Below are 9,569 nucleotides of genomic sequence, written 5' to 3' on the forward strand. Positions count from 1 at the left end.
TAATCTTCCGGAAATAATAGGGGACCGAGGGTCTCGTGAGATGGAGGAACTGAGGGAAATACATGTTAGCAGGGAAGTGGTGTTAGGTAAATTGAAGGGATTAAAGACAGATAAATCCCCAGGGCCAGATGGTCTGCATCCCAGAGTGCTTAAGGAAGGAGCCCAAGAAATAGTGGATGCATTAGTGATAATTTTTCAAAACTCTTTAGATTCTGGATTAGTTCCTGAGGATTGCAGGGTGGCTAATATAACCCCACTTTTTAAAAAAGGAGGGAGAGCGAAACCAGGGAATTATAGACTGGTTAGCCTGACATCGGTGGTGGGGAAAATGCTAGAGTCAGTTATCAAATGTGATAACAGCACATTTGGAAAGAGGTGAAATCATTGGGCAAAGTCAGCATGGATTTGTGAAAGGAAAATCATGTCTGACGAATCTTAAAGAAATTTTTGAGGATGTAACTAGTAGAGTGGATAGGGGAGAACCAGTGGATGTGGTATATTTGGATTTTCAAAAGGATTTTGACAAGGTTCCACGCAGGAGATTAGTGTGCAAACTTAAAGCACATGGTATTGGGGTTATGGTATTGATGTGGATAGAGAATTGGTTGGCAGACAGGAAGCAAAGAGTGGGAATAAACGGGACCTTTTCAGAATGGCAGGCAGTGACTAGTGGGGAACCGCAAGGCTCAGTGCTGGGACACCAGTTGTTTACAATATATATTAATGATTTAGACAAGGGAATTAAATACAGCATCTCCAAGTTTGCAGATGACACAAAGCTGGGCGGCAGTGTTCACTGTGAGGAGGATGCTAAGAGGATGCAGGGTGACTTGGATAGGTTAGGTGAGTGGGCAAATTCATGCCAGATGCAATTTAATGTGGATAAATGTGAAGTTATCCACTTTGGTTGCAAGAACAGGAAAACAGAATATTATCTGAATGGTGGCCGATTAGGTAAAGGGGAGGTGCAACGAGACCTGGGTGTCATTGTACACCAGTCATTGAAAGTGGGCATGCAGGTATAGCAGGCAGTGAAAAAGTCAAATGGTATGTTGGCATTCATAGCAAAAGGATTTGAGTACAGGAACAGGGAGGTTCTGCTGAAGTTGTACAAAGCCTTGGTGAGATCACACCTAGAGTATTGTGTGCAGATCTGGTCCCCTAATCTGAGGAAAGACATTCTTACCATAGAGGGAGTACAAAGAAGGTTCACCAGATTGATTCCTGGGATGGTAGGACTTTCATATGATGAAAGACTGGATTGACTGGGCTTATACTCACTGAAATTTAGAAGATTAAGGGGGATATTATTGAAACGTATAAAATTCTAAAGGGATTGGACAGGCTAGATGCAGGAAGATTGTTCCCGATGTTGGGGGAGTCCAGAACGAGGGGTCACAGTTTAAGGATAAAGGGGAAGCCTTTTAGGACTGAGATGAGGAGAAACTTCTTCACACAGAGAGTGGTGAATCTGTGGAATTCTCTGCCACATGAAACAGTTAAGGCCAGTTCATTGGCTATACTTAAGAGGAAGTTAGATCTGGCCCTTGTGGCTAAAGGGATCAGGGAGTATGGAGAGAAAGCAGGTACAGGATCCTGAGTTGGATGATCAGCCATGATCATACTGAATGGCAGTGCAGGCTCAAAGGGCCGAATGGCCTACTCCTGCACCTATTTTCTATGTTTCATTGCTGCCGAATACCACCCACAAACCAATCAAACAAAAAAAAATTGGGTATCCAAATCAGATCAATAATTAAACAAGCACTGAATCTCAAAAATGGAACATATCCCAGACGAGCGCCCAGTTGTCACAGTACATCTCTGGCAACAATGAATATAGAATTGAGACAGATTTTTTATAAACAGGTAAACAATTTATTAAACTCAGCTCAACAAAAATGAAAAGTAAACAAACGACTAACTTAACCAGAATTTAACTGCTATACGGCAACTCCAATAGTTCTTAAAGCAATAAATGTGAACACAGTTCTTAAAGTGGTAAATGTGAAAGTCCAAATGATTTATACAGTCAATTAGGAGAGACTTTCCTGAAGTAACAAATTCCTCGACGACGTCATGTTACTGCTGATCCCAGCCGAAACATGCCTTGCCCAAAAGACTCACGATGAAGGAAATTAAATCGGCTTAAAGTAACTGACCTTTTCCTTGGCCAGTAACACTGCCCAAACCCCTTCTGTTCTTACAAGGCAGGGGTTATCTCGGATGCAGGTTACTGCTTCGTAGAACGAAGATCCAGTAAGGTTGATCCTGTACTAAACCATCAACGACACCAACTTTACTCGATCCTTTAGGTTCCCATACTTCAATAAATTCTTCACTCTCCAACTGAATTGCAAAGGTAGATCAAACCAAAACTGGCAACATTTGTTGAAGCTGCCATCAATAACCTTTAAGACTTAAGATAGAAAGTAAAACCCCACTTTAAAACAAAACTGTGGAATGAAACCAAATACGCAGCATAACAGGGTAGCTGACAACTTAAACAAGGTCTCAATACAAAAACTCCTGTGTCACAGTAGGCTTTCAAGTTTTATAGCTATTGATAACATGTCATCACGTGACCTCACACTGGCTGGAAAATTACATCATATGACCTCACACTGGCAGGAAATTACATCACCCCACCATCACAAGACCATTACATCATGCTCACCAGATACTCAATTACATCATGGTCATAAGACAGTCACAAGATACCCATGGGGGATGTAACACAAGTCACTGCATTTGCTGTAGTGATGATCATTCTGCAGTTGCCTCAGAAAGGTCTTCCTTCCTCCCAATCAGTGGCTTCACCTCAAAAGGTAAGGCCCTTGACTGAATCGCACACATCTGTTTTCACCCTGTTCTCCTCTTGGACAGAGCATTAGCAAAGGTGTCCTGGTCCTCACCTTCTCCTCCATCAGCCTTTACGAGTTTATCCCTCACAATTGATGCCAGGATTTCAGCAGAACCATACTCCCATCCAATCTCCTTTCAGCTTTTCAAAGGGATCACTCACAAAGGGATTCTCTAGTCCACTCTTCCACCCCAATCAACACTTCTGTATCCTGGGGTGCTTCCCCATACAACCACAGGAGATGCAATGCCCAAAATGGAACACAGAAAATGCTGGAAACACTGAACAGTTACTGATGATGGTTTGCAGACAGAAAACAATGACTGTTTCTCTTTCCTCAGATACTGCCTGAACTGTTGGAGCTTTTCTGGAATTTCCTGTTTATCTTTCAGATTTTCAGCATCTGCAGTTTTCAAATGTAACACCTGTCCTTTAACCTCTCGCCTTCCCACCACCCACGTAACCAAACTGTCTTTCCAGGTGAAGCAGTGACTAACTTGCACTTCCTGCAAATTCATGTCCTGCATTCGGAGTCCACAATGTGATCACAGTTAGTCATTGTCAGAGAGAGACACAGCATCGACCTTCAGACACCAAGTCTCCACCAACAACCCACCACCCATTTACACCAATTCCACATTCATCTCATTGATTGTTCATCTCAACTCTCCCAAATCCCAGCACTCAACTACACACTGGGGGCAATTCACAGGAGTCAAGAGTATTTGTACCATCCCTCTCACCATTCCTTTCGTTCACCATCATTACCAGGGAGATGTTTGTATCTTCATTGTAATGGCAGAACCGAAAATAAATCTAATTGGACCATTTCTTTGATCTTCACTTTTCATTTCCCTCTTTCTGCCCACAAGGATGTACATTGACCTTCTCTCATCCTTTTCTCATCACACGTTTATAGCAGCTTTTACACTCAGTTTACGTTACCCGCAAGCTCGATCTTGTGCTATTTCTCCCTTGCCATTGTATTTTTCCCCTCAGTTGCTAAAACCACTCCCAATCCTCAGGTTTGCTATTTTTTCTGCCTTTTTATGTTTCTCACCATTGGATCGACCATAGAAGATGGCGTTAGCAAGCAACGTGCCCAATGGCAATGTCCTTCAAATGGTTCACAGAACTAATTCCTTTACTCCTTCTTCTTTCAAATATAATTCTACTAAACTGCATGGGATTGGAACCTGTGATTTACATTTTGACGGTGAGTTTTTGGGCCGATTGTGTGATCTGGCACTTTGCAGTCTCTGAGGGAGTTTGATGAGGTTTGGAGTGGAGTGTGCAGCTTGAGGCCAAGATGAAAGCATCTAGTAAGATTGAAATCAACGAAGACGAGAGCAAAAGGCGAGCAGGTGTTCAGAACGTTTGACCGGCTTTCCTCTCCCTCTCGCTCACTGCTGCTGGAGGAAGGTGCCGGAGTCTTTGACCCTGGACAAGGTTTGATCTGCACAGTTTGTGGGCTGGACTTGTTTAGAATCTGCAGTTCATGTTGTGTGGGTTTCGGTTTCTGGTTGCTCTCATTTCATTGCTATTTTTTCCCATTTTGATCGGATCAGCTCTGCTGCCTGCAGTCAATGAACAACACTGCACAGAATTGAACTGAACTGAACTAACCGGAACATTCCTGGACTGTTTCTAGGCTCTGTGGTTGGATGTTTAATGTTCTGTGTGTTGTTCGCTCGTTTTTTGCCGTTTGGGTGTTTGATGTTTTCTCTGAATGGGTTCCATGGTGTTTCTTTGTTCCCTGGTTGGCTGTGGGAAGATGAATCTCAGGATTGTATTCTGCATAAGTACTTTGATAATAAACGTACTTCGAGCATTAAACTTTATTCTCTAAATTCTTTTGAAATCCATTAATTCTTTGTCTCAATTCCTTACCTTGTGCATTGAACACAGAGGTGGGAATGGCAGCTGGAAAAGGCCAGTGACAGACAACATCCAGTCACTGAACAGGAGGTGAAGCCTCCTACTGACCCAAGGGCAAAGTTTCCAGGGTCTGGAGGTTCCATGGACCAAGACCTGAGAACTGAACCCATTCCCCACTGCATGTCAGGACGAATCAGAAGAGGACACACATACTGTTATGCAGTCTCTGTCCTAATGGGCACTAAAGGTAAAATAAAAATCCAATCATTCACAATCAACCATTCAGATATTCCAGCGGTTTGGGATCGGTTTGCCTGGTAACGATTCCCACACTATCCCCGAGGCTCTCCAGGTTTCACTCTCCCCGACACTCAACAGATTCTGTGGAGAATTTATAATACTGTGAAACACCTCAACCAAAAAGTCTGTTGGGGCATTAACACTGAACCACACCCGATTGTCCTGAAGGTCTGGTAGTCTTCCCCTCCACCGTCAGATTTATCGCTCTGTACTGCAATGAACTGCTGCCACAAAACAACAAATTTCACCACATATACTGGTGATATTAAACCTGATTCTGATTCTGACAGTCCAGCACCAATGACCCGAGTGTGTCTGATTGTCAGAGTTTGACTGGACATCTTTGTACAAAATTGAATAGAATAGAATTGAACACACACACACACACACACACTGACAGTACTGTGTAAAAGTCTCAGACACATATCTATTCTAGGGTGCCTCAGAGTTTTGCACAGTACTGCATTTGTCAACGAGGAGCAAAGAGTGAGTTTAAAATCTGGTGGCATTAAAGGATGTTGGGAATGGCGAGGGTAGAGCACCACAGGAAGGGTATGGAACAGGTGGCAGAGAAAGCCTGCCAGGGGCAGGGATGGCACAGTTACATATGTACCCAGCCCTCAGACACCAGGCAAGGGCATTTCATTCCAAACAACTGGTTCACTGATCATTACAGAATATCTCTCAGGGGCTTCCACTCCCTTCCCTCTCCCTGCCCCCATCCCACTCTCAGTCAGCTAAAGAGACCCATATCAGAATCAGGTTCATCATCACTCACAAACGCCACAAAATTAGTTTTTGTTTTTGTCAGTAGTACAACGCAATCCATATCACTCCAGGACTGTCCAAAAGTCAAAGGCATTCTAGTGATATAAATATGCCTGAGGTTTCTGCACAGTACGGTACATAAAAATCAAAATGAAACTTCTGGGAATTCCATCATCAAGGACACCGACAATCCCAGACAAGCCCTCATCAGGGAGGAGGTACAGGAGCCCAGAGAACGACACCTCAATGTTCAACAACAGTTTCTGAACTTTGTTTATACTCCTCACTGCCTCTGGAAAGCAGCCAGCAAAACCAAAGACTCATCTACCCCGGATACTCTCTCCTCTCCCCTCTCCCATTGGGCAGTAGATACAAAAGCCTGAAAGCACATCCCACCAGGCTCAAGAAAAACTTCTGACCTCATTAATTACCTAGTTTTAGGAAGATTTATAAAGTGTACTTTGTAAACGTACATGGTGTGCGGTCTGATACTGTGAGTGCGAGTTTGTATCAGTGTGCATTTCACAGCATCCACACAAACCGGAGAGCTGGTTTGGCGGGTGGACGGATTTTCCCCGAGACATACACAAGCGATAGCCTGGGTGTTACACGTGAGAACACTGTTCTTAGACTACAGTTCAGCATTCAACACCATAAATCCCTCCAGGCTCAACCAGAAGCTCAGAGACCTCGGCCTTCACCCTGCCTCGTGCAGCTGGATCCTGGATTTCCTGTCAGATCACCAGCAGGTGGTAAGAGTGGGCTCCCTCACCTCGGCCCCTCTGACACTCAACATAGCAGCCCTCAGGGCTGTGTACTAAGCCCCCTCCTTTACTCTCTGTATACCCATAACTGTGTCCCCACCCACAGCTCCAATCTGCTAATTAAATTTGCTGACATTACCACACATTGGCCGAATCTCAAATAATAATGAGGCGGCCTACAGAGAAGTCATCACCCTGACACAGAGGTGTCAAGAAAATAACCTCTCCCTCCATGTCTATATTTTTGTACATAAATGTCTAAATTTATGTACAAAATATTTACATCAATGTACAATATCCCTCAATGTCTAAATTTCTATAGGGGCACAACTGAGAGCATCCTGACTGGCTGCATCACTGCCTGGTTTGGAAACTGTACTTCCCTCAATCACAGGACTCTGCAGAGAGTGGTGTGGAGAGCCCAGTGCATTTGTAGATGTGAACATCCCACTATTCAGGACACTTACAGTGAAAGGTGCGTAAAAAGGGCCTGAGGGATCATTGGAGACCCGAATCACCCCAAACACAAACTGTTCCAGCTGCTACCATCCAGGAAACGGCACTGCAGCATTAAAGCCAGGAGCAACAAGCTCTGGGACAGCTTCTTCCTCCGGGATATCAGTCTGATTAATCCATGCTGATACAGTTGTATTTCTATGTTATATTGACTGTCCTGTTGTACGTACTGTTTATTATAAATGACTATAAATTGCACACTCAGATGGAGGTGCAACGTAAAGAATTTAACTCCTCATGTATATGAAGGATGTAAGTAATAAAATCAATTCAATTTACCCACTGATTTGAGATGATTGGAACAAAAACTTCACACCAATTTAAGTTTCTTCCCCAGGTAGTTAATCAGATTAATCATTTGATTTAGCTGCACATCCATCCATTACCTCAATACTGCATTGTAAATACTTTGAACTACGTTTTTGAATGCTGTTTACAATATAGACAATAGGTGTAGGAGGAGGCCATTTGGCCCTTTGAGCCAGCACCACCATTCAATGTGATCATGGCTGAGCATCCACAATCAGTACCCCATTCCTGCCTTCCCCCCATTTCCCTTGACTCAGCTATCTTTAAGAGCTCTACCTAAATCTTTCTTGAAAGCATCTTGAAAGCATCCAGAGAACTGGCCTCAACTGCCTTCTGAGGCAGAGCATTCCACAGATCCACAACTCTCTGGGTGAAAAAGTTTTTCCTGAACTCCGTTTTAAATGGCCTACCCCTTATTCTTGAACTGTGGCCTCTGGTTCTGGACTCCCCCAACATCGGGAACATGTTTCCTGCCTCGAGCGTGTCCAATCCCTTAATAATCTTGTATGTTTCAATCAGATCCCCTCTCATCCTTCTAAATTCCAGTGTATAATATATTGTGAATAGATGTTGGTATTTGTGTATTTATACACATTTCCTTCCGTATTTATCTTAAATTCTAAATTTATTTTATATAATTCTTTATCGTTATTAAATATTTAAATGCATGTCATGCCATCTCACCAACAGCAAATTCCTAGCAACACACACAAAACACTGGAGGAACTCAGCAAGTCAGGCAGTCTCTGTGGAAATGAATAAACGGTCAACGTTTCGGGCCGACACCCTTCATTAGGACGCGTTTGTGTTTACAGCAAATTCCCAACACGTGTCAATATTTATGGCGATTAGATTTCCTCCGAGATCCTGGAATGATTCCCTAGTGATAACATGGAGACTTGACCTGACAATTGACCTCATCATGCCCTTTCACCTCACAGTCTGCTTACACTGAGCTTTCTGGGGAACTAACACTTCATACCTCATTCCGTTGTTGTACATATTCCTTTGTACCACCTCAATGTACTGATGTCGCGGGAGTTCAGTATGACGTGCAAAAGGAAAGTTTTACATGTCCCTCCAATTTACCATTACAGTCAGGGTCTGGAATTGAACTGAAAACCCCGAACACTACCTCCTTCTCTCTCTCAGCTGGCACCAGTGTGTTGTGTTTATTTGTTCATGTAAATTGTGTCTAATTCCAGTCACGTGAACAAATGATCTTTGTCATGTTTGTAATGTACTGTGCTGTTAAAAAAAGCGAATGGCCGTGTCATTTATTTATACTCTGTATACTTATGCCTCGGACAACAGACTTCAGCTTGCAAAGCTGCAGTTTCCCGAAAGAAAAAGCTTGTTCAGTCAGCAATCTGTTGTGGGGACACCACAGTCTCCGAGCGCGGAATGGAGACTGTGGCTCTCGGATTCACATCTGAAGTCATTCCCTTACCTTCGGCACCGACCACACCAAGCTGGAGCAGAAGCGAGAAAAGGCGAACGAGTGAAAATATCCGGAGACTGAGAAGCGACATAAACTTCTCAACCCGGGGTTGACGATTCTTGTGCCCGACGCTCATCCGATCCACGCCTCTTCCCGACCGGTCGCTGCCGGACCTGCTCCGGGATACTGACCCCGTTCGCTGGCGGACAGGGAGCAGAGGAGGGTCCGCACACGAACTCATAACAATTGATTTAAAAAAAGCTGAACTCGACAACTGTTAAACTGTTTGTTAATGATTTTAAGTTCCTGCTTCGCTCGTTTCAGTTTCAATTTCCTGCTTTGTGATCGAGAAGGAGGAGGAGCCAGAGTTTGCACGGACGAATAAAACTTGTTTTAGGAATGTTTTTAATTTCATAAATGATCTTTGTTCACAATAAAATAGACACAAAAAGATTTTTTTAAAATTACATCCTATTCATCATATGGTTAAGATATTCTGCAGTGTTAACTCTGTTGAAAAAACTGCCGTCCGTGTTTCCCTCAGATGACACACTATGACCCGAGTCGATTCAGGCCCTCCCCGTCCGGGAGCAGAAAGATCCCAGACTGTGGTCCTTCCCCACCGAGTCTTTACACTGGCTGCACTGAGCTTCAGTGTGTCCCCGGCACATCCTCATACAGCCTGAGTGTGCCGGCACATCCCTTACAGGCGCTTCACTGTGAACCATAG

General features: G+C 43.7%; 1 protein-coding gene across 1 annotated transcript in view; it reads right to left on the bottom strand.

Moving 5' to 3' along the window:
• LOC132394529 (contactin-6-like) overlaps positions 1 to 9,200 on the bottom strand; it is a 71,913-nt gene extending 62,713 nt beyond the window's left edge. Inside the window, exon 1 of the mRNA XM_059970810.1 lies at positions 8,849 to 9,200. Within this exon, the coding sequence (XP_059826793.1) occupies positions 8,849 to 9,080 (232 nt within the window). The 5' untranslated portion in view covers positions 9,081 to 9,200. The remainder of the gene's footprint in view (positions 1 to 8,848) is intronic.
• Positions 9,201 to 9,569: the final 369 nt, after the last annotated feature.

The sequence above is a fragment of the Hypanus sabinus genome, chromosome 5, assembly GCF_030144855.1.
Source record: "Hypanus sabinus isolate sHypSab1 chromosome 5, sHypSab1.hap1, whole genome shotgun sequence".
Classification (NCBI taxonomy): domain Eukaryota; kingdom Metazoa; phylum Chordata; class Chondrichthyes; order Myliobatiformes; family Dasyatidae; genus Hypanus; species Hypanus sabinus.